Source organism: Erythrolamprus reginae, chromosome 4, assembly GCF_031021105.1.
Source record: "Erythrolamprus reginae isolate rEryReg1 chromosome 4, rEryReg1.hap1, whole genome shotgun sequence".
Classification (NCBI taxonomy): domain Eukaryota; kingdom Metazoa; phylum Chordata; class Lepidosauria; order Squamata; family Dipsadidae; genus Erythrolamprus; species Erythrolamprus reginae.
The window spans coordinates 110,746,466-110,771,592 of record NC_091953.1 but is presented as its reverse complement, the minus strand read 5'-3'; the positions used below and the strand labels follow the sequence as shown (position 1 = coordinate 110,771,592).

At 37.6% G+C, this 25,127-nt stretch overlaps 1 protein-coding gene across 6 annotated transcripts in view; it reads right to left on the bottom strand.

Annotated features, from left to right (window-relative positions):
- Window positions 1-25,127, bottom strand: part of FARP1 (FERM, ARH/RhoGEF and pleckstrin domain protein 1) — a 224,047-nt gene that overhangs the window by 50,345 nt on the left and 148,575 nt on the right. For 3 of the 6 annotated variants that reach the window (XM_070751204.1, XM_070751202.1, XM_070751206.1), the window contains exons 14-16: window positions 13,956-14,143; window positions 12,816-12,905; window positions 8,830-8,963 (exon numbers count right to left, since the gene is read on the bottom strand). In XM_070751204.1, the coding sequence (XP_070607305.1) occupies window positions 8,830-8,963; window positions 12,816-12,905; window positions 13,956-14,143 (412 nt within the window). Of the gene's footprint in view, window positions 1-8,829; window positions 8,964-12,815; window positions 12,906-13,955; window positions 14,147-25,127 lie in introns of all 6 variants that reach the window. The other 3 variants (XM_070751203.1, XM_070751201.1, XM_070751205.1) reach the window with 1 other exon arrangement.

Sequence of the window (25,127 nt, the reverse complement as noted above, 5' to 3'; positions counted from 1 at the left end):
TCACTGAAAGAGTGGTAGATCCTTGGAACAAACTTCCAGCAGACGTGGTTGGTAAATCCACAGTAACTGAATTTAAACATGCCTGGGATAAACATATATCCATTGTAAGATGAAATACAGGAAATAGTATAAGGGCAGACTAGATGGACCATGAGGTCTTTTTCTGCCGTCAGTCTTCTATGTTTCTATGTTTCTATGTACCTGTAATGAATATTTGCAAACCTGGATGAGCAGAGCACAGGAAACTTTCACTGATTTAAAGAAACCTGGGATTGGACTCATTTCCATTTATAAACATCTGAAGGAGCAACATCTCAACCACTTGGGAAATGTCTTGCTTTGGACAGAGATTTTGCAAAGGAAAGCAAAGATTCCCTGAAAATTAATTACTCTCACTTATATTTTCTCTTTTGGCTCTATCATTCTTTCCTCCATTCTTTCTCATTCTTTTATATGGTACTTTGTACAATATAAAAAGAGATAGGTTTTTAAACTAACATGCATACTCTAAACTAATAATAATTTACTACCGGTATGACTCTAAAGGCAAAGCATTTTTGCAAATTAAAAAATCCAATTATTATTTATTATTATTATTATTTATTAGATTTGTATGCCGCCCCTCTCCGTAGACTCGATACTAGAGAAACAAAACTTTGATTTCCTTCCTGTTGCCAAGGCTTTTTGTTAACTTCTTTAAAAAGAAAGAAAAATCTTACTTAGAAAATAACAAGAAATAGCTCAACACAGGAACAGTAAACTTGGATAGACATGATTTTTAATGTATGCTTGGCTAAAACACTACCAAGCACAGAAAAATATCCTTGTGAAATAACCCTAGCTTTGCTGTGAGAATATTGCTGTATATATTCACACTTGAAACCAGGAGTGGTTTATTGCATATAGCACGTGGATTCTTTTGAAACTATGAAAAATTACTACAAAACTCCACTCTATTCTCCAAATGCTGTCATCTAAAACTTTAATGCTAATGGGATTATCCTGGAATAGTAGCAGAACATAAATACTTTGCAATTTGTTGCAAACATGAACTATCGCTTCACTGAAATCAATAAGCCAACTAACTTGGCTTCAACAATGAGAGTAGTCAATGTTTGGATAGAATAAAATTGAAGGGTTGGAGAAACATGCGGTAATATTTATTCAACTGCATACTGGAAGATAATAATTCTTAACTCTAGTGTGAGTGGGCTGCTGGCAAGGCACTGATGCCTGATCTGCATACATTTGTGACTGCAAGAAGCAAGAAGAATAGGGAATTTAAACATACCTTTAGAGAAATGTAATCTATCTCAAATTTTATAAAATATTAGATCAGTGATGGCGAACCTTTTTTCCCTCGGGTGCCAAAAGATTAGATTAGATTAGATTTTTGGGATTTATATGCTGCCCCTCTCCGCAGACTCAGGGCAGGTCACAACAATGGTAAAAAACAATACATAGTAACAAATCTAATATTTAGCAATCTAAATAACAGCTTTAGGTGAAAAAATCCAAAAGAAACCCCAATATATAAAAAACAAGCACACAATCGAATCATACACAGAAACTACATGGGCAAGGGGGAGATGTTTCAATTCCCCCATGCCTGACGGCAGAGGTGGGTTTTAAGGAGTTTCCGAAAGGCAAGGAGGGTGGGGTCAATCCTAATCTCTGGGGGGAGCTGGTTCCAGAGGGTCGGAGCCACCACAGAGAAGGCTCTTCCCCTGGATCCCGCCAGACGACATTGTTTAGTCGACGGGACCCGGAGAAGGCCCACTCTGTGGGACTGGTCGCTGAGATTCGTGTGGCAGAAGGCGGTCCCGGAGCATATACACGAGTGCCCACACCCGTAATTCAATGCCTGGGGAGTGTGAAAACTCCCCACTCCCCAGAGGTCTTCTAGAGGCTGGAAACAGCTTGTTTCCCAACTTCTGGTTGGCCCAGTAGGCTCATGTTTAGCCCTCACCAAGCTCCCAAGGCTTCCCTGGAGCCAGGGGTGGGAAAATACAACCTCCCCCATCGCCCTGGACCCAAAAACCTCCTCCCAGAGCCTCTGTGTGAGCCAGAAATCAGCTGGCTGGCACACATATGCATGTTGGAGCTGAGCTAGGGCAACAGCTCACGTGCCAGCAGATTTGGCTCTGTGTGCCACCTGTGGCACCCGTGCCATAGGTTTCACCATCGCTGTATTAAATCATAGAGAGTCAATGTAATGTACAGGCAGTAGAGTCCTCATTTAGTGATTGCAACCATTCTTAGCTACACCACTGATAACAAAAATAACTTTACAACAAGTACTTGCACTTACAACCTTTGCAGGTCTGTAAAGCAAAGAAAAGCTGACGGAAATTATATGCCCGGTGGTGGTTTCACTTAACAACTGCTTCACTTACTGACCAAATTGCCTACCCCAATTGTTGCCAGTCCCAAGTTGCTGGTTTCTTCATGAAAGTATTTAAAATTGAAATAAGACACAATAAGCCTGGACTAATTTTACTGTTGGAGAGCAAGCATACACACCTGCACTAAGATTGGGAGAGGAGCTGATGCAATTTATTTTCTTTCATATAATTTTCTTTCCGACAAATCTCATGCTGCATATCATCATCATTTGGTTATCACTTTTGTACCCTGTTTAGTAATGAGCTGATTTTTCCCCTCCCCAATTCATATTTTAATTCATTTTTAATGAGAATTATGTACAGTGATACCTTGTCTTACAAACTTAATTGGTTCCGGGACGAGGTTCTTAAGGTGAAAAGTTTGTAAGACAAAACAATGTTTCCCATAGGAATCAATGGAAAAGCGATTAATGCGTGTAAGCCCAAAATTCACCCCTTTTGGCAGCTGAAGCGCCTGTTTTTGCGCTGGTGGGATTCCCCTGAGGCTCCCCTCCCTGGGAAACCCCACCTCCGGACTTCCGTGTTTTTATGATGCTGCAGGGGAATCCTAGCAGGGGAATCCCAGCAGTGCAAAAACGGGTGCTTCGCTGGCAATGGAAGTCCGGAGTTGGGGTTTCCCAGCGAGTGGAGCCACAGCGAAATTGCAGCATTGCAAAAACACCAAAGTCCTCGAAACCCCACCTCCAGACCTCTGTGTTTTTGCGATGCTGTGATTTCACTGAGGCTCCCCTTGCTGGGAAACCCCACCTCTGGACTTCCGTTGCCAGCGAAGCGCCCATTTTTGCACTGCTGGGATTCCCCTGCAGCATCACAAAAAACACGGAAGTCCGGATATGGGGTTTCCCATGGAGGGGAGCCTCAGGGGAATCCCAGCAGTGCAAAAACGGGTGCTTCGCTGGCAACGGAAGTCCGGAGGCAGGGCATCCCAGCAGCGGTGGTGGGTTTGCAAGGTGAAAATAGTTTGTAAGAAGAGGCAAAAAAAATCTTAAACCCTGGGTTTGTATCTCGAAAAGTTTGTATGACGAGGTGTTTGTAAGATGAGGTATCACTGTACTTCTCTAATTTTATCTTTTGAACCCATACTTGAAGTAATAAGTAATCTCACCAGACCAAATAAAAAAATAAAAGATTGGAGGAACTTGCTCACATTCATGAAAATCACCTGACAAATGCATTAAAAAACTAACTTTTCCAAGGTATTTAGAAAAAGGCACATGGAAACATATGTGAATTCTCTATTTAAAGCTGATCTTTAAGACGCCAGAAAGCTGGTGTCCAGGTAGTATCTATTGTTAAGAGCTCCCTCTACAATCCATTTTTTAATTTGCTCTTTTGCTTTTATTTTATTTTCATTTTTGTTCTACTGGAGTTTTGGATGTACCCTGAGATTATAGCAAAGATCTATCTATCATAGCAAAGAAAAGGGGGGGGAATGGCAGTGGTCATATTCTGTTTCTCAAACTTTACTTAAACCTACCAGACAACTCAAAAGTTGACTTATATCTAAAAACAGCTACTTGCTGTAAGTAGCCAGTGCCTCTCCTCTTTATTCTTCCTAGTAGCCTCTCTAAAAGGCATCACCCGATTATGTGGGATATTCATATGGAGTTGCTCCCAAGTTTTTCATCTTTCCATTTCAAGGTCTTATGAAATTCTCTGCCTGAGAATCATAGCCATTTGTCTAGTTGCTGCAAGGCTGGTGTTGTGGTTAGCTCTGGCCCAGCTCCTGCCCCAAGGACTGTGGATGTGGGGGAGACATCCACATGCTGCAGGCCTGTTTCCCCCCCCCCCCGGTGGAATCTGCTGATGAAGGCTCCTCTGACCAAGAAGACATGAGTGACAGGGAGGAGGAGAGTGTGGCAGACAGCTCAGAAGGAGATCAATTATCTAGCTCCTCCTTGGATTCAGAACAAGAGTTAATGATACAGCCACGAATGTGGAGAGCGATGCATAGGCAACAACAACTGAGAGATTATTATCAAAGAAAATGAGGCCACCTGTGGTTGGGTGGGGCTGTGGTAATTAGTGAGGCTGCTATAAATAGCAGCCTGTGGGTTTGGCCATTGTGGAGGATTATCTGATCGTTGTGTTTCGTGACTGCTTTACTGACTTTGACCTTTTGTGTGCTGATTTTCCCCCGCTTTGAAACTAAACCAGAGCAAAGTGTGTTTCACTTTGTGAAAGAAGAAGGACTGTGAATTGCCTCACAGCTGCAAGCTAAGTATCACAGAACTGATAAGGGACTTGTACAAATTACCAGTTTGTTTGGAGACCAGTGCTCTTTGCTATACCAAAAGAGGGCTTAGTTTAAGTGAATTTTCATTATAAAGAACATTGTTTTGAATTTTCAAACATGTGTGTGTCTGAAATTTGTACCTGTGAATTTTTGGGAGGAGTCTATCAGAGAGCCCGACAGAACAGCTGGTACAACACTTTTTGAGGACTTAGAAAAGGAAAATGTATTTATTTATTGGATTTATATGCCGTCCCTCTCCGAGGAATCGGGGTGACTTACAGCATATAAAAGATCAATACAGAATATCCCAAATCCAATTTTTAAATTGAAACTGACCAATCTAATACCCCAATTTATTAAAAAAAAAAACAGTCACTCTCATTCTAACAGACAAACATACGTTCCATTCATCATCAGCGGTTGATGTCTAATGTCCCCAAGCCTGTCCGCCTGTTACTGATGTTATAGCCAGATAATGCCTATTGACAGCACAATCTGTATTGTCAAATTTTGAGGTTCTAACTGCATTTAACAGCAAAGCGGAAGCTCTAAAAAAGACCTCTATTATGCTTACAGCCAGTCAATTCAACTGCTGTGACAGTTAAAACTAGTACATCCAGTGACAGCGGTGTCTCAAAAGCAGGAATCATGCTGGAAAGGTAGAATGTAAAAAGACAGTAAGGAATAATTTAAGAGCTCTAAACCTACATTCTCCGCAGACTCGGGGCGGCTAACAACAGCAGTAAAACAGTACAACAAAATCCAATACTAAAAAAACAGTTAAAAACCCATTATATAAAAACCAATCATACATACAAACATACCATACATAAAATTGTGAAGGCCTAGGGGGAAAGTGTATCTTAGTTCCCCCATGCCTGATGGCAGAGGTGGGTTTTAAGCATCTTACGAAAGGCAAGGAGGGTGGGGGCAATTCTAATCTCTGGGGGGAGTTGGTTCCAGAGGGTCGGGGCCGCCACAGAGAAGGCTCTTCCTCTGGGTCCCACCAAGCGACATTGTATGGTTGACGGGACCCGGAGAAGACCCACTCTGTGGGAACCTAACTGGTCGCTGGGATTCGTGTGGCAGAAGGCGGTCCCTGAGATATTCTGGCCCGGTGCCATGAAGGGCTTTATAGGTCATAACCAACACTTTGAATTGTGACCGGAAACTGATATCATTGCTACCTTACAACAAAAAGCTCAGACATGATCGACAGATTGCTTTCAGACATTCTGTCACTAGCAAAATCTATCTGCCTTACCCACCATGAACAGAACATGCTCAATAGCAAACAAACAGGGAATCAGAGTTCCCTCATTGCTAAAGAGGGTTGGGGAAGGATTTCTGGAATAGGATAAAAAACTACATCAAACGATCATAGTTTCTCTTGACCAAAACAATCTGAAGAATAATCTCTAGTCAAACATATGTCTATGAATAATAATTGAAGGAGTGATAATAGATGCACACACTATTGGTGAGTTCATGGGCTTAAATTGTATCATATGATAAATAACACAATTCTACTATTCCTTGTTTGGATTTATTTGGAAGGCACAGATTAAAGCGAATTAAAGGAGTGTCTTTCCTTCTGCAATCTACAATCATTCAGATTGCAAGATTATTGTTTCTTTATATAATGATTAACTTCAGGAATGAAAATAAGCAGCCTCTCCTAATCCATGGAGATGAAAAAATAAAGAGATTCTTATGAAAAGCAATGGAATTCTAAATGTGTTTAGCTAATGGATTAAATAATGTCTCTTTTGATAAATAATTACAAACAAAATGTCTCATTAGCCTATTAACATTTTATTACTGCTATCTTTCTTTTAATCAATACCGCAAAGCAATCAAAATATGTTTTTGATGGTAATTTGAAACTCCGTAACAACTTTTTTGTTTATTAGCAATGCAATCAAATCAAATACCCAGAAAATAATTTGAGACTACAGACTCAACAAAAATAAAAATAATTTAGAAAAGCTGCTTTCTAATTTAGAAAGGTACCTACACTGTACAATTTTGTTCTTGTTCTTATTAATAATTTTAATTAAAGCGTTTGGCCTTATCTGCCATGCCATTGCATTATTGTATTAAAATCTAACAACTGATATTCCACTAAATTCAGTGGAAGAATTTTTTTTAAAAAAGAAAATGCTTCTATTAGTAGTCCTCAACTTACAACCACAATAGAGCTCAAAATATCCTTTACACAGTAAGACACTTATTAAATACGTTTTGCCCCATTTTATGAGCTTTCTTGCCACAGTTGTTAAGGAATCACTGCAGTTAAATTAGTAACACAGTGGTTAAGCAAATCTGGCTTGCCCATGGACTTGGCTTCTCATAAAGTCAAAAAAGGTGACCCCGGGACACTGCAGTGGTCATAAAAAATGCCAGTTGCCAAGTGTCCAAATTTTGATAAATTACTTTTTTCAGTACAGTACTATTGTAAGTTCAAAAGGTCACTAAACCAGTAAATATAAGTTGAGAGCTACCTGTGTTATACAGACAACTGCACCTCATTATCTCGTTCTAGGGAGCTATCATTTTGAAGTCATAATATGGGATTTGGCAAATAAATCCTGGCATTAGAAGGAATCCAGATTGCTTATAGATTTGCAAATAGAAACATAGAAACATAGAAGACTGATGGCAAATCAGTGGATCATTGTTGCAATGAATGTAGTAGATGGAAAATGTCCACTCATAGGACCTCCACTCACATACCTCAATGGCACCGGACCAGATTATCTCAGGGACTGCCTTCTGCTGCACGAATCCCAGCGACCAGTTAGGTTCCACAGAGTGGGTCAACTAAACAATGTCGCTTGGCGGGACCCAAGGGAAGAGCCTTCTCTGTGGCGGCCCCGGCCCTTTGGAACCAACTCCCCCCAGAGATTAGAATTGCCCCCACCCTCCTTGCCTTTCGTAAGCTTCTTAAAACCCACCTCTGCCGCCAGGCATGGGGGAATTGAGATACTCTTTCTCCCTAGGCCTTTACAATTTTATGCATGGTATGTCTGTATGTATGTTTGGTTTTATAATAAGGGTTTTAACTGTTTAAATATTGGATTGTTATATGCTGTTTTTATTACTGTTGTTAGCCGCCCCGAGTTTACGGAGAGGGGCGGCATACAAATTCAATAAATAAATGAATGAATGAATGAATAAATAAATAAACACACACACAAACAAACAAACAATAAATAAATAAATAATAAACAAACAAACAAACAAACAAACAAATATTCTCTTATACTCTTCCTTTATTTTAAAGTACGTAGAGCCTCAGAAGCTTCTTTATTTAGTGGTGTGAATCAGTATTGAATATTGTATTTTAATATTGATTGAAGCTCAATTTTAATATTGATTGAATATCAATTTTAACATTGATTGAATCAGTATTAAAATATATAGCAAAAAGAAGTAGCGAAATAGATCTGTTTCATAGTGCAGTGAATACAGACCAATACTGCATATTTTATTTTTAATTGACGCATACTCCCTTCAATATGTATTTAGCTCTAGGGAGAAAGAAAGCCTCCAAGACTCACTCTTGATAGCAAGATGGGGAGGGGGTTGGGGTTGGCATATAAATTAAATATACAATAAATAAGAAAAAAGAAGGTGGATAAAATTAAATATAAGCATCCAATAGCATGAAATCAAAGTAGATTCAAAATTGGATAATTATTCCAGAACTTGAAATTAAGTTTGTGGTGTGTGCTAAAGAGAAGAAAACTTATTTACTAAGATATCTTAAACATGTATATTTCTGTACTGCAAATATCAAGCAAAAGCTTATTAATGGTTCTAAATAATAATATCTTGACACAAGAGTCTACTGATATTGAAATTCTTCTAATTTCACTTATTAAAAGAAAATAAAAGAACTGTCGGTCATATAGGAATCTGCTGCAGTTTTAAAAAAATAATTTATAACCTTAAGACATTATGATGATGCATGATTATCATATTTTATTATTACAATCATGATTTATCACTTGTTGCTTGTATGTACACTGAGAGCTTATGCACCGGAGACAATCCATGTGTGTCCAATCACACTTGACCAACAAATCTGGAACTGACAGTACACCTTATACATTCTGGATTGAATATGGTAAAACAGAATGTAAAATATTTAGCATCAAAATGTCATTTTATTAAAATCCTTACCACAGAGCAATTCGGTGTTCTACCTCCTTTAGAAAGTTGGTGTGAAATTTGTGCAAAGGTTGAAAGTTTGAAAAGATGAGGCTCTTCAGTGCTTCTGGAACAAAGTCATCTTTACTTACTATGCTCTGGAACCACTAGAAAAAACCAAGCATAGTAATCAGAGGAATTCTTGACATAGACCACTGATAGCAAACCTATGGCATGGCTGCCACAGGTGGCACATGGATCCTTATCTGCAGCTGCGAGAGCAGTCATGGGCTTACCTAGGTATGCCCATGTTTCACCATCACTCCGCAGTCTGCATTGGCTGCCGATCAATTTCCGGTCACAATTCAAAGTGTTGGTTATGACCTTTAAAGCCCTTCATGGCACTGGACCAGAATATCTCCGAGACCGCCTTCTGCCGTACGAATCCCAGCGACCGATTAGGTCCCACAGAGTGGGCCTTCTCCAGGTCCTGTCAACTAAACAATGTCAGTTGGCGGGCCCCAGGGGAAGAGCCTTCTCTGTGGCGGCCCCGACTCTCTGGAACCAACTACCCCCAGAGATTAGAACTGCCCCTACTCTCCCTGCCTTCCGTAAACTCCTTAAAACCCACCTTTGCCGTCAAGCATGGGGGAACTGAAACACCTCCCCTGGGCATGTACAATTTATGCATGGTATGTTTGTGTGTGTGTTTGTTAGTAAAATGGGGTTCTTTTTAAATATTTTAAATTATATTTGGATTTGTCATGAATTGTTGTATCTTGCTGTGAGCCGCCCCGAGTCTGCGGAGAGGGGCGGCATACAAATCAAAATAATAAAATAAATAAATAAATATCTGCTGACACGCGAGCTGTTACCCTAGCTCAGCTCCAATGTGCATGTGTGTGCCAGCCAGCTCAATCTAATAAATAAATAAATTTTCGGCTCACCGGGAGGCTCTCGGAGAGCATTTTCTGCTTCCGGAGAGTCTCCAGGGTAACGAGGAAAGGCATTTTTGCCTCTGGAGCCTGAGGAGGGCGAAAAACGGGCCTACAGGGCCCACCAGAGTTTTAGAAATGGGCTGTTTCATGCCTCCAGAGGGGCAGGGGAGGCCATTTTTGCCATCCTCAGGCATTGAATTATGGGTGTGGGTACTTGTGCATGCACGATAGCATACGGAAACACATACTTTCGGCACCCAAGGAAAAAAAGGTTTGCCATCACTGACATAGATGTTCCTGGTTAGGCTATGTATAAAGGGGAGTCAGACAGTACTTGTTTAGTGATAATATCCTTGCCAATACACTACTGTTATAACATCCTGTATGTATGTTTTTAATATATTGGGGTTTCTTGTTTTTTAGACTTTTAAAATGTATTATTGTTATTTTAGAGTCTAACTATTAGATTTGTCATTATATATTATCATTGCTGTAAGCCGCCCCGAGTCTACGGAGAGGGGCGGCATTTATTTTATTTATTTATTTATTTATTATTTAGATTTGTATGCCGCCCCTCTCCGTGGACTCGGGGCGGCTCACAGCAAAATATAACAAATCGTAACAAATCCAAATAAATTTAAAATATTTTAAAAAGTTTAAAAAGAACCCCATTTACTAACAAGCACACACACAAACATACCATGCATAAATTGTACATACCCGGGGGAGGTGTTTCAGTTCCCCCATGCCTGACGGCAAAGGTGGGTTTTAAGGAGTTTACGGAAGGCAGGGAGAGTAGGGGCAGTTCTAATCTCTGGGGGGAGTTGGTTCCAGAGTCGGGGCCGCCACAGAGAAGGCTTTTCCCCTGGGGCCCGCCAACCGACATTGTTTAGTTGACGGGACCCGGAGAAGGCCCACTCTGTGGGACCTAATCGGTCTCTGGGATTCGTGCGGCAGAAGGCATACAAATCTAATAAATAATAATAATAATAAATAATAATAATCCAAGTTAGATTATTGCTAATGGGACAGCTTCTTTTATTAAAGTAGCATACTATTCCGTGTTTCCCCCAAAATAAGATCCTGTCTTATATTTTTTGCCAACAAAAAAGACACCAGATCTTATTTTTAGGGGATGGTGGCATCATTCACTGTCTCACGTCACTTGTGTGCATTGCCCCCAGCCTCTCTTTCTCTATCAGAGTCCTTCAGGAACTTCTTTGGCCAGCAAGGCTTTCCTGAAGGCCTCTGCACAACAACAGAGCTCTGCATCGATCTGAAGCTCATTATCAGCTACAGAGGCCTTGCCGGCCACAGAAGAAATGGGCCAAGGTGTGCAAAGCCTGGCTGAAACTGCCCGAAGGTAGTAGGAGGGCAGCTCCACACCCTGCATTCCCACCCTAACTTTAATTTTTATCCATGCACTCTGGAGTAGGCGGGGTCTTAATTAGGGGGGTAGGGCTTATATTGGGTGCATGTGTAAAAATCAAGCTAGGCTCACTTTTGGGTGAAACATGGTATGCCCAAGCTAAAATTATCCTGACCCAAAATAAGTTTAAAATATTTAACCTCATTTTTTAAAACCAGCAATTGTTCTATCTTTGATAGGTTTATGTATGTTAATGCATAAAACATTTTTATTTATTTATTTATTTATTTATTTATTTATTTATTTATTTATTTATTTATTTATTTATTTATTTATTTATTTATTTATTTATTTATTTATTTATTTATTTATTTATTTATTTATTTATTTATTTATTTGATTTGTATGCCGCCCCTCTCCGCAGACTCGGGCGGCTAACAACAGTAAAAAGACAATATGAACAAATCTAATATTAAAAGTAAGGTAAAAAAACCCAATTTAAGAAACCAATCATACATACAGACATACCATGCATAAATTTTATAAGCCTAGGGGGAAGGGAATATCTCAATTCCCCCATGCCTGACGACAGAGGTGGGTTTTAAGGAGCTTATGAAAGGCAAGGAGGGTGAGGGCAACTCTGATATCTGGGGGGAGTTGGTTCCAGAGGGTCGGGGCCGCCACAGAGAAGGCTCTTCCCCTGGGTCCCGCCAAACGACATTGTTTAGTCGATTGGACCTGGAGAAGGCCAACTCTGTGGGACCTAACTGGTCGCTGGGATTCACTGGGATTTAACTTTCTTGAGTTGTGCAGTCATTTTAAAATACCAAAGTTATCCAAAATTAGCAGAAGAATCTCCCAAACTGGTGATTCTTGTTTAGGTATTAAAACTATTCAGTGGTATAGTTCCACGCTGTATTTGGAAAAGGAACCATTTCTAAAGATGTTGTGTAGAATATCCCCCCTTTGGTGTACATCTAAACATATCCTAATGCAGAACCTTGAGTTCAAATATCCAGGAAAGCTATAAAGCTTCCCAATTTATGGGAAAGTACTTGAGAAAGAATAATTCACTTAGGATTCTACTGGAAAAGAGTAGCTGAGCAATATTTAAGTTAATTTGGTGTTTTTACTCCATTTAGCAAGTTGTTGTAGACAGAACTGACAAGGCTATAGAATCCCAAATTAAGTATTATCTCTTGCAGCCTATGTTGAATTCAACTGTAGAAAGCTAAACATATCCACTCTGGGAACTCAGACAGATTGAGATATTGTTGCTTAATCAATTTTTCTGCTTATTAAGCAAGCATTCTTTGATTTCCTCCCATTTTAAAGTATTGCTGAAAGTGATGAAACAGTAATGACAAATGACATTAGGGATGCTGCTTTGCGGGTATATTAAAATGAGATAAAGATCCAAAACACAAAGCATTAAAACTGCAACAAAGAGAACAAAACTATCAGAAATTAAATGACCCATCTGTGCATTTTTTTAAAAACACAAACACACATAATTAAATTTTTATCTTCTGCTACAGTACTTCACATGACATTCCAATCTCATGAGATACATTTTGTGATTTAATACATCTAAAAAGATTATGTTGCTGGGGAGAGTAGAGATGTAGTAAAAGTCAGGAAGAAAGATGTTTAGGGAAAAATGGGCTCCGTAGTTTTTAATTTAAGGTTGTGGTGGGAGGGAAGAAACATACCGTTGTAATGACTTCTAGATCTTTCAGGTAAGTTCGTTCGGTGGTAGCAACTTCTTTAGCAATGAAATATGCTTTGTCAGTTGGAAACCTCTGAAATTAATCAGAAGACAAAATGACTTTAATCTGTACTCCACTGACAATGATAGGATTCTTACAATTAGCTTTGGGTATTAAAAGAGCTGGATGCTGCAAAATTACAGAGAATTAACGAAAAATGCCCAAGATCAGCAAATAGGAATAGCTTTATTCCAAAAATACAAAATTTACACAACAGTTCTATATTCAGAAGTGGTATGTATGCATATGAATAGAGGTAACCATGCCACCATTTCTAAGTCCCTACTGCTTATGTAGCCTAAGATGGTGAGAGATATAGCCATTTGTTTCAGCATGGAAGCTTTAATAGGCACCCTCCATTGAAAACAAATAAAAATTGCTAAATGTCATAGAAACATAGAAGACTGACAGCAGAAAAAGACCTCATGGTCCATCTAGTCTGCCCTTATACTACTTCCTGTATTTTATCTTACATGGATATATGTTTATCCCAGGCATGTTTAAATTCAGTTACTGTGGATTTACCAACCACGTCTGCTGGAACTTTGTTCCAAGGATCTACTACTCTTTCAGTGAAATAATATTTTCTCACGTTGCTTTTGATCTTTCCCCCAACTAACTTCAGATTGTGTCCCCTTGTTCTTGTGTTTACTTTCCTATTAAAAACACTTCCCTCCTGAACCTTATTTAACCCTTTAACATATTTAAATGTTTCGATCATGCCCTCCCTTTTCCTTCTGTCCTCCAGACTATACAGATTGAGTTCATTAAGTCTTTCCTGATACGTTTTATGCTTAAGACCTTCCACCATTCTTGGACCCGTTCAATTTTGTCAATATCTTTTTGTAGGTGAGGCCTCCAGAACTGAACACAATATTCCAAATGTGGTCTCACCAGCGCTCTATATAAGGGGATCACAATCTCCCTCTTCCTGCTTATTATACCTCTAGCTATGCAGCCAAGCATCCTACTTGCTTTTCCTACTGCCCGACCACACTACTCAACCATTTTGAGACTGTCAGAAATCACTACCCCTAAATCCTTCTCTTTTGCATACCTAATAGATAGAGCCAACTTCAGTACCTTTCTCCTGACCTCCTCTTCATCATCAGCGCGGACTCCAGTTTGATCATTCAGTAAGGGACTGATCAACGGAGAAGCTTGCCTATTATCAGGACTCAAATTAGGAGACAAAGTTGCATTTGCTATGGCTGGTCCACCTTGAGAATTGATTGACAGTTCTGAAAGGTGAGGGCTGCCAGCAAGAGAGCCTGCTGAAGGAACAATACAATACATTCAGAAAACTTTAATTTAGTAGATATAAAGATTAAATCCCCTCAACCCATTTAAGTAGTAGGGTATCATAAGATTCAGAGGAGCTATTGGTATTTAAATGACTACAATCTTTTTGCTCTGAATACCGTCAACTGGTTGGAATAAGTTTCACATTGCTTGCAGCAGTGGGGAAAAAATCTTTCTTAGCCTCTATTGAATTGAATGTAACGAGATCTAGGCCTCATGAATAGTTACGGAAGATGTATAAGTCTTTCTTAGATCTCACACAACAAACACATTGTTGTAAACAGTGAAGGTGCTACACTAGTCCTCAAACACTTCTCCTATTGTGTTGCTTCTTCATGCATAGCAGGAAAAAAATAAGGCTTCTAATTATGGTTTTTAACAGACTAGTTTTAGTTATGCCTAATTTTTTTTCAAATTATATGCTCAATGTCCAATCCAAGTTTAATTCAAATTTCCTATCATGGTTTGCCAACTAATTAAAATGAGATGAATCCATATTTATGTAAACCAAATACTATGGAAATGGTGCTTACTCAAAACCACAATTAGGTAATTTACACCTTTTTATTTTTTGGAAAAAGGAGGAAGATGGACTTTTGCATTGTTTATGCTTACTTACCTGCAACTAAAGTTGAGTAAAAAAACCATTTATAAATAACCAAAGTCACATTTCTCTACAAATATGATCACAATTACTATCTAATTTATATCATTGAGAGAAATGACTACTGTGATTTACTCATCCCACCCAATCCCAGTCATTACATAACACTTGAAAAGTGGGTGAGTGGGAGAAGTCATATGATTAGGGAAGTCCATATTTAGATTAAACAGGATATTTAATTTCAACCTCTACTTCTCATAATTCCTAGAGGCAACCCAGGCTCCCTCTTTGTGTACAGTTTGGTAAGAGGCAGAATCACATCCAAATATCTTGCTTTTTATATTTTCATACCTTTTTAAAAAGTTTTTAATATCTCAAACAACCAGGGCAATACTGCAATTTTTAAAACCCTTTTCGTAATGCAATTTTGTCAGTTTTACTGCAGGTAAAGGTGTTAAAGAAATGACTAGGAGAAAGTCATATCTAGAATACAGTGATCCCCCGCTCGTTGCGAGGGTTCCGTTCCAGGACCCCCCGCAACGAGCGGGTTTTCGCGAAGTAGCGCTGCGGAAGTAAAAACACCATCTGCGCATGTGCAGATGGTGTTTTTACTCCCACAGCGCTAGCGAGGAGCCGAAGATTGGGGACGGCGCGGCTGTTTGCCGCCGGCATGGAGGGCTTCCTAGCAGCCCCCCAAACCCGGGTTGGGGGTCCGGGGGGCGCTGGCTCTCGGCGCTTTCGAGCTGAGTCCGGGAGCGAATTCGCTTCCGGACTCAGCTCAAAAGCGCCGATAGCCAGCGCCAAGGAACGGCTTGTCCACGCTGGCTCTCGGCGCTTTCGAGCTGAGTCCGGGAGCAAATTCGCTTCAGGACTCAGCTCGAAAGCGGCGAGAATGAACGGCGTGGGCGGGCGAAGGGCGGGCGGCAGCGAGGAGTTTGCGTGGGCGGTGGGGAAACTCCTCGCTGACGCCAGCAAGAGGGGGAAGACCCAGGGAAGCCGCCCAGCAGCTGATCTCCCGGTTGCCATCTACGCATGCGTGCCCATAGAAAAAACGGGCACGCATGCGTAGATGGTATTTTGACTTCCGGGTTGAAAAATCGCGAAGTACCCTGTTCGCAATGGTTGGGGACGCAATAAACGGGGGATCACTGTATATGGAATAAGCCATTTCAGGGCCTCTGGCTACATCCAAGAAAATTAGTACAGTATACCTTGAAGAGTTGGTCTTTTGATTGTTTGGGATAGAAATGCTACATTGCAATAATAGAAAATGAATTATTTCCAAGCTTGTATAGGACAGTTTCAAATGTGCAAAGTTATGTTAAGTGCCTGACAGTACATATTTATGCCTATGTGAAATATACAACAGTGGAAAAATAAAATTTCAATTCCCTTTCCTTAGAAGGCAAGTGGGTTACAGATTCTGCATGGAGGCTTTTATAATGATTCCAGCCTTTCCTTATGTACCATACTTTCTACAGGATTATAATTTAGAAAAGTGGATATGCTGTCAGCTAGTATGTTATTAAGACACAAAGCTAAAATGCAAGTGAAATTTCTGCAATGTTTCACACACACAAATATTTTTTCTTTGTTGAAAATATAGTTAGAATTTAAATTTGCACCTGAGCATGGAAATAATAGGAAAATGTGGCACGAGATAAGAGCAGGATCAGGGAGTAATTTATTTTTTCAGTAATAAGGATAATTAATACGCCTTTAAATAAATCCCCTTCTCTATTCACCCCATTATCTTTTCCAGCACCAGATCAAACCCAAATTACGAGAGATTTGCCTGCATTGAAGATTTTTGTTCTTAATATACTAAAAATCTGACAGAAAAGTCACAGCTTGTTAACACAATGTCAATTTTATTGACACTCGTACACAACCTTATACAATATTTTCATAATAAAGTGTCCACATATAAGAAAAAGGAGAGGAAAGGATTTATACTCATGAGAAGATACTTTCTAAGTTTATAACTGGTACATATTCAAACTACATTCATTACGGAAACAGAGGTGTCATTTTAAATATGAAAGTAAAAAGGCAGGAATTCTGGGGCTATATACTGGTCTCAATACAGGATGAAAACATACATTTCATTGGAAAATAGCTAAACTACCCAAATTAAACATAGTCCAAATCTCAAACTTTTATAGACTTGCCAGAGAAAAAAATTAAACAATGGCAGATACACATAATTTATCAGGGAAGTGCTTAAAAAGAAGCTATATCCCAAAGTTGTTTAGAAGCGCTCGTACCACATAGTATACTGTATAGCAGGGGGTTCAAACCCCTGGTCCATAGACTGGAAGCAGGCCGCTGCATGCCAAAAACTGGGCCATGCAAACAAGCAAAGTCCCATTCGCGGGATGCAGGCAGCACATGAAACTATATCCCTTCTACTTCGCGTAAAAACCTCTCTCCACCGAACTTGTCCCTGGTGCCCAAAAGGTTGGGGGGCCATTGCTGTATAGGGTTTTGGAGAACTTTTGGACTCACTATCCTACTGGGACTGCACAGAAGCTCCACATACAGTAATCCAAATTGCCCCAGAGAGTTAAGGAACTCATGAACCCAGACTAAGAATTGGCATTAAGCACTCATCTGGATTAAGCTGATAAATTGGAGACTGTGTGAAGGCTCAATTTAATGGATGAATCCAAATGTATCTGGATTGTATTTCTAGAGGTTTTACTAAGTATTGGTCATTTATCAAAATATCTGGGAATCAAGAGATGGTGAGTAAAATATATTCTTGGCCAAAAGATAACAACAATAACAACAACAGTTTTTTAGGTTCTATTTTTTTCTTTTCTAAATATGCTAGAATATGCCTATTCTAAATTTATTTTCTAACAAAATTAATATTTTGTACCTTGCATGCCAAATAAATGGATTACTTTGTATTTATCAAAATTATCATGCATATCAGTACATTTTCCCCTTTGCGTCTAAGAAAAATATTTCAAAAGGAGAAAGCTCCTATGTTTAACAACAGTTGGGATTTTTTTTCCTGTTTTGAATAGCTCTTAAAAGCAATGATTCTTAAAAACTGTAAAAAAACTGATAATGCAAAACATTATTATACTATAATAATCTAAAGGTGTGAAAAGCTTGCAATGCTCTGCATATTTTTATGCACAAATATAAAATTTCTATTGAAAACAAAAATGACATTTTAGTGCCCCCAAGAATCACACCTCAATTTTAAATTGGTATCATGTGCATTCTTTTCCCTGTAAGCAATATAGAGAACTTATTATTAATACATTATTACACTCATGCTTCTGCTGTAAAACTTCACCGCAGTAGTAAAATTGGTGCTAATTAGTTTGAGGGACTGCATCTTTAGATAAATTAAAATTTTACTTTTTACTTTACTCGTAGGACTGAAGCTGTTTAATTGCTTGATGCCTCCACAAGGCTTTTCCCAAAACCAGATGTCCAGAAGAATATAGCAGATAATGGGCAATGCCTTCCCTAAAAGTATTCTTAGCAAGTGTATCAAGGGTTAAGCTTTCCTTTAGACTTCTAAAGCAGAATATTTCTGAACATTCCTAAATTATGTTACTACAGACCTCATAAATATTAATTATTTCAAATTTTGCTTGATGTGAACTCGAGAGAAATGGAAATGCATTTCACATTCATGTTTTTAAATAGCAAATGAAGTAATTTGTTGCCAATCAAAATGCTTATTGGTGCTGTGATCTGAAAATAAGCTGTGTTTTTTTACGATGCCACATATCACCATCAGTACTGTACTTTCTTTTCCCCAATCAGTAATTGAAACTTCTGTTTGGAAAGGTGGAATCATGGTTACACTGATTTAACTATTATGGCTTTGGAAAGCAATTAGAAAGAGGTTAAAAAAGCCACACAATTGTGCATGCCGGTTTCAAAAAACGTCATGCATACTAAATGTGGTCCTCTAACCATTTGAACAGAGATGTTTTTAATTGTACTCAAGAATCTTTTTAATAGTCTTTGCACTGGTCTATTAAGTAACTGTTTCAAACAGGCATCTTCAAAGATGAATGGAAAGCAGACACAGTCAACAAAGTATCTATTTAAAAAATGCAGATGCTCAAAAACTGGCATCCTTTATGGTTTTGATTATAAGCCTATGGTAAATTCTGAGTGAAGTATTGTTATTATTATTGAATCTCTTCCTAGTTTAATCATACAAGGCAGTTGCACGGAGGGATGAAAAGGGCCACAGAGTCTAAGCAATCAATTTTTGTATTGTTATTATCCACAGGGAAAAGAGGGAAGGAAAAAAAGCTGGATTCCTAGGCTTAAATGGGATAACCACAATAATGGTGATGGTGAATGACATTGTATGTGAATTTGGAAAATCATACTAAGAACACAGACCCTTACTTGGTCAAGCAATTCAGCCAATGATTTGTGAGCACAATAAGCAAAGGTGTGTTTTAAAGCAAGGTACCAGCCAGAAAGAGAGGAAAACCTTCAGTACAAGTAACAGAAAGCAAAACAAATTTAAGATCATGCATATATAGGTGAATAAATAGCTTTGGATTGACATGCTTACAAACAATCACCAAATTCATAACTAGGTTTTGCAGCCAGTAACACCACCTCTTGAATACAAATTTCAGGATAAAGTGATATAAAATAGAATTAAACAGTGGCAAGTACAAAACTGAACAATAACTACAGCATTTTAGAGTATACTTGAACACTTTTGACAGGAAAAAAATGACAGGGCATTTCAAACTTTTTAATAGCAGAATAGGATGCGTGAATTTGAAAGAATAAGGTGTTGCTCTTTTCTATCTTTATTTTTTCTACCACTGGGGAAAACTGGAAAAGGATGACCCTTTCTTTAAGTATAAATATGAAAACAAATAAAATAAATACATATTAAACAATGCTTAATGTCATTATGCACAGTGGGTTATGGACCCAAACTATCGCTCAGGTATAGTTACTGTCTATTTTAGTTTAATCTCTCTCGATACAGCAGTGAGTCTGCTTAAGAGAAAATTTGCATTTAAAATATTTTTAAAATTATTCTTAATGTTTCTTTTACTAAGAAACGAAGGACCAAGTGTTCCATAGAGTTGGTATATGGTTGCAATATGTGCCTGAGATCACTATTGCCCAACATATATGTTTTCACTTTTGAATTTTGCAAAACTGGGTCCTTTCACAAACTGCAAAATTTTATAGATGAATCACAGTAAAAAGAAGACTTTTCATTCTGCATTATTTCTCCCTCTAGGTAAGGGATATTGGGGTGAGTGATAAACAATGCAAAGAACATAAGATATATCATGCTTTTAGTATAAAGATAGAATAGTGCAAATAAAGCTTCTTCCTTACATAGAGGCACATGCTGATAAAACAATGCAAACAGTGAAATAATTTTAAAACAAGTTATAACCTTATTAAACAAATGACAAGAATGAGCATGGAAGTCCCAGCAACTTTTAAACCGATCTCAATGTTAGACTTAGGTACAGAATTTGTAATATGACCAGAAAAGAAATGGATGATAGAAAATAAGGCAGTAATTTGTATCTCAGATTCTGTTAGTTGCTCAACGTTTGCCAAAAAAGATGGACAGGCTAAGAAATTCTAATGAGCAAGAGCTGTAAGCCGATAGGTGCTTGATGACTCCTTTGAAGCCAAAATCCATGTTACTCACACTGGAATTTCAGCATTCTTTAACACAATCTGTTAAAGATATGAATAATGACACTTTGCTTCTAATGTACATATGCAGGTAAAATAGATGAGTTTTGTTTTAAAGAGAGACATAATAAACCTGCTTTAATTGCTAATGTTCTATGCGGTTGAACGAAGGGAAGCCAGGATTGGGGGAAAACAGTGCAGAGAAAGTTGGCAGATAAATAATAAGTTATCTCAGTAGACATGTAATTTTTTTACTCAAACCCAAAAGAATGATCACATTCACATTGCCTCTATTGGGAATAGCCCTATTTTTTCAGATTTTTCTTAAATCCTCCTCTCTATAAGTAACTCAAGGTAGTGAACATCACTAATATTCCTTCATTTTCCTATTTTCCACATAACAACGACCCTGTGGAGTGAATTTTGGGATGAAAAATGACTTGCTCAAAGTCACCCAACTGCCTTTCAAGCCTGAACTGAAACTACTGTATAACTCACACTTTCCTGGTTTCTAATCTGGTGCTTTACCACGAAACTGACTTTTTTCTATTTTAAACATGTTTTGCTTAAAGGATAACTTTATAAAAACGACTATAGTCACACATGCCTCTAATAATGGTTGATGTCTGAGTAAATTAAAATCTGTGGTATATGGGGAGGACAGACCCTCCAAATAACAAATAATAGTGCCTTAATTTTTATTACCAGGTGGATTAAGCATGTATACTATTTTAAGGGGGGAGGGGAAAAGAACAATAGCCGTGGAAACATTCTCTCTCATTAGGAAATAAACTTGCAGGCAACTGTTCATTCATAAATCACCAAGCGTGTCAAGAGTCAGAAAATAATGACATTATTGAAAAATCATTTTTAATTGAGATTTGATATATCCCATAGAAACGACAAAAGATGATTATATATTCTGGAATGAATTTCCCTCCTTCTGGAATATGATTTTTTAAGAAAATCATTATGCATTTCCTTCTCTCTGGAATATATATATACTCCAGAAGAAGAAAAATGTGTCGGTGTGTATACACACCCACACCAATCATTTTTCATTTACCTCGCCCCCCCAAAAAAAGCCCCAGGGAAAACGTTATGATGTGACTGCTATTTCTATGAGTGATCAAAGTGAACATTTTGTTTAATCTTTTCCCTACTGTTAAAAGGTATGTTTATTGCTTTATTACAGAATTTCAATATTTAATATTTCAATATTTAATCCATCAAAGAGACATGATAACTATAGACAAGGAAATGGCCATGAGAGTCTAATTTTTGTATTTTTGAGTCCGTTAGTAATCTAATGAGTCTCTCTTGATATGGTCCACAATTTTATGCTAGCAATAACATTTAATGTGCATTTAAAGAAACTTAAATGAGAAAGGGCAACTGTTTCTTTGCTACAGTCAACATAGATGTTCCATGCATCAGTTCCACGGGTATTAAATATTATCCCAAAGATGTCCCACATATTTATGGCATCATTACAAAATGCCAGGCTTCTTTTAATATATTTTCTAGTTTCTAACTTGCTTACCTAGATAGTAGCTGGTGTGTCAAAGACCAAAATTTAAAAAAGGATGAAAAATAATAAATTGTTATTCATACATCATCACCCAACCCCAAACTATCATTTGATGGAATTAACATCTGACTGAAGAATATAGGTGAACCATTATTATGGTTTGTTATACAGTTAGCTAGATTTTCAGACTGGATTTGGCATTTTTATCCACCTAACAAGTTCTTCCCAAAGTCATCATCATCATTATTATCTTGCACATTCATGTAAATTATGAAGTGAGTGTATTAATTTCAATCACAGCAAAGGAGCTGTTTAAGTTACATCACAATATTCTGTTTTGCATACAGAATATGAAATGTCTATCACATAAAAATATGCATGGCTGGCATTTACATGACTAAATTGGCCTGAACGCTGAATTACATGTAAAATCCCATATATTTCTTAATCTTTCTTACAATATTTGTTAAATGCAACTGCAGCTGCTTATCAACATTCTTAGTCACATAAAATTAATCATTTTATGTGTTTCATGGATATCTATTTCATGGATCTGGTTTGCCAGTTCTGATTAAAGTAATCAGAAACTGTGGAATTAATTTTTTTTCTAAAATGAAAATTATACACTTGGAAATGCTTGGGGAAATAATTTAAGTAACTAGTGGTAATGAGAATCCCTAATTCGCCAATGTTTACCATACAAGATACTAGATTTTTACTTCTTCTGTGATTTTTGTTTAGACCTATTTTAAAGCAAAAATTTAGAAAATTACAGCCAATTATTTGACAAACTATTTCCAATTTGATTCTCTTGACATGAAATAAAATATTCACCTGCTTTTTTCTAACCACAGAGTTGTAGATCTATTTTATTGTCTACTGTCAAAACAAGTATCTGAACTGTGCTCATATTAAGCAATTATTAGGGTAGAAAAAGAGAACGTATTAAGTAAAAGCACAATAAGTGTTTCAATGTATATACCTATATTCCAAAAGATGGACAGCATGTGGTAAAATTCTTTTTAAAAGCTAATCCTTTGAGATTTTTACAGAAATCTGAAAATTTCAGCTTCCAGTCAGCCTGCATCAACTACAGAGATAATTTTCCTTAAATTATCCCAATATTTTTTTATGTTGGCTGAAACAGATATAAACTATCCAACAAGAGATTGTTGGATATTGGAGAAGGCTAATTTAGTGCAAAAAGTCTGCATCTCCTAAGAAGAGTTAAATCATTACCACATCTGGCATCTGCATACTGAATTTCAGTCCAAATACAGATTTATTCTTACTATTTCATTTTTGAAGGCATCAGAAATAGTTATCAACATTTCCTGTTGGTGTTCTATAAACCCAGGAAGCCATTAAACATTTGCTTTTAAAACAATTCTGAAAACTTTGTAAAATCAACTACGTGCAGCAAAAATCTGCCAACTCCACTTCTTATTTCCTCTATATTACCCACAAAAACACAGTTCATAACAATGCTAAGGGCAGGTAATAAACATTTCATTCTGCCTGGGCATAATTATTTACATCAAGAAAGCTCATCTAAATGCAAGGATTCATTTAAAATCCTGTTCATTTAATAAACTACTGAATGTTTATACTCTCTCTTCCTGCATTTGTTAAATGTGATTTGGGAAAGTAATATTTTACGCTTTGACAAATATGTAAACATGCAGACCATTATGCTGATATGACATAGGATGGTGATTCTATTACTATTCTCTCTCTCTCTCTTTCTCTGTGTGTGTGTGTGTGTCAAATTCACGTCATCATATTATCGCCATGTGATTATCACGACTTTCTCTGGCTTGCAGGACACGGGTTTGACACCACTGATATGGTTCCCTCCTCAACCGAGAATATATACGTAAAAATTATTGTCATGTTTTTAACTCCTATCTGAATCCTGGATTAATTATTGCTGAGAACTTTGTGGAATAAATTCTGCCGAGGTTAATTTTGTAACAAATTTCTGGAAATCATAATAAGGCTTTTCAAATAATTGCCTAAGGATTCCATTTTTAAAATCTCCACTTGTTCTCTTTTCTATTTTTAGGAATGTTTAGAATAAAAAACTGACATCTGTAATGCTTGAAATATGTCTGATATATAATGTTGATGGGTAAAACATTGCATTAGTTCTTGTAAATAGACATAATCAAACCTTATAAAAAGTATTTGCTCAAATATCAAATTTCTTTTATTTTGACAGCAGTATAAAATTTGAAATAGAGGCACTGTATAGTAAGTTCCCCTCAGTACGAGAGAAATATATATTTATATAATAATATGCTGTTTCAAAAACAGCAATGGTTGCAGACACATCTATTCAGGAATAAATCCTAATGAGAAAGTAATAAGTTATTTCTAAATAAGAACCAACATTACTGCTCTGCAAGTCATCTCTTTCTCTTTATTCTGCTTAAAATTTCATTAAGTGCACCAATTATAGCAATTTTCCTTAATGTAAAATCTACTGCTGAGATTATCTTATCTTTCAAAAACAAATAACGAATATGCCACCATTATATTTTATTGTAAACCACTTTAAACTACCATATCAAATTCTTTATTTATCTTCTCAAAATCATTCTGTATTTTAAAGGTCAATACTTTTTTTTTGCTTGATAATCAATTATTTGACCATCAAATAACAGCATGATATCCTCTATATAACGTGGACAATTCCCACTGTCTGTAAATGCCTAACTGTGGAAGGCTACTCCAACAGTGACTTGACTGGATATTCTATAGCCCCTTCTTAGAAAGACTGTCCAAGAATCTCAACAACTGAAGACATGAGCACCCTCTTCATCATCTTCAGCTTCTCCACTTAACTGAAGGCTGTTAGAGGGATACTTATTCCTGGGCCCTGGAGACGAATTTAGCACTATGGGATTACCAAACACAAGAGGTTGTGTGAAACAATTCACCATTTCTGAATCAGAGTCGCTAGACTCTGTTCCACTGCTTGTAGACCCTTCTGTCATTTGTACAGTAGGCATACGGTCCATCATGCCCCTAGCATACAAGGACTGCATGATGGGGCTTCGTTTTGATGGTGCAGATGCTGGCATCCCATTTGCCATACTTTTGCCTTCTAAAGGGGCCATTTTAACCATTTGCCTTTTACAAAACC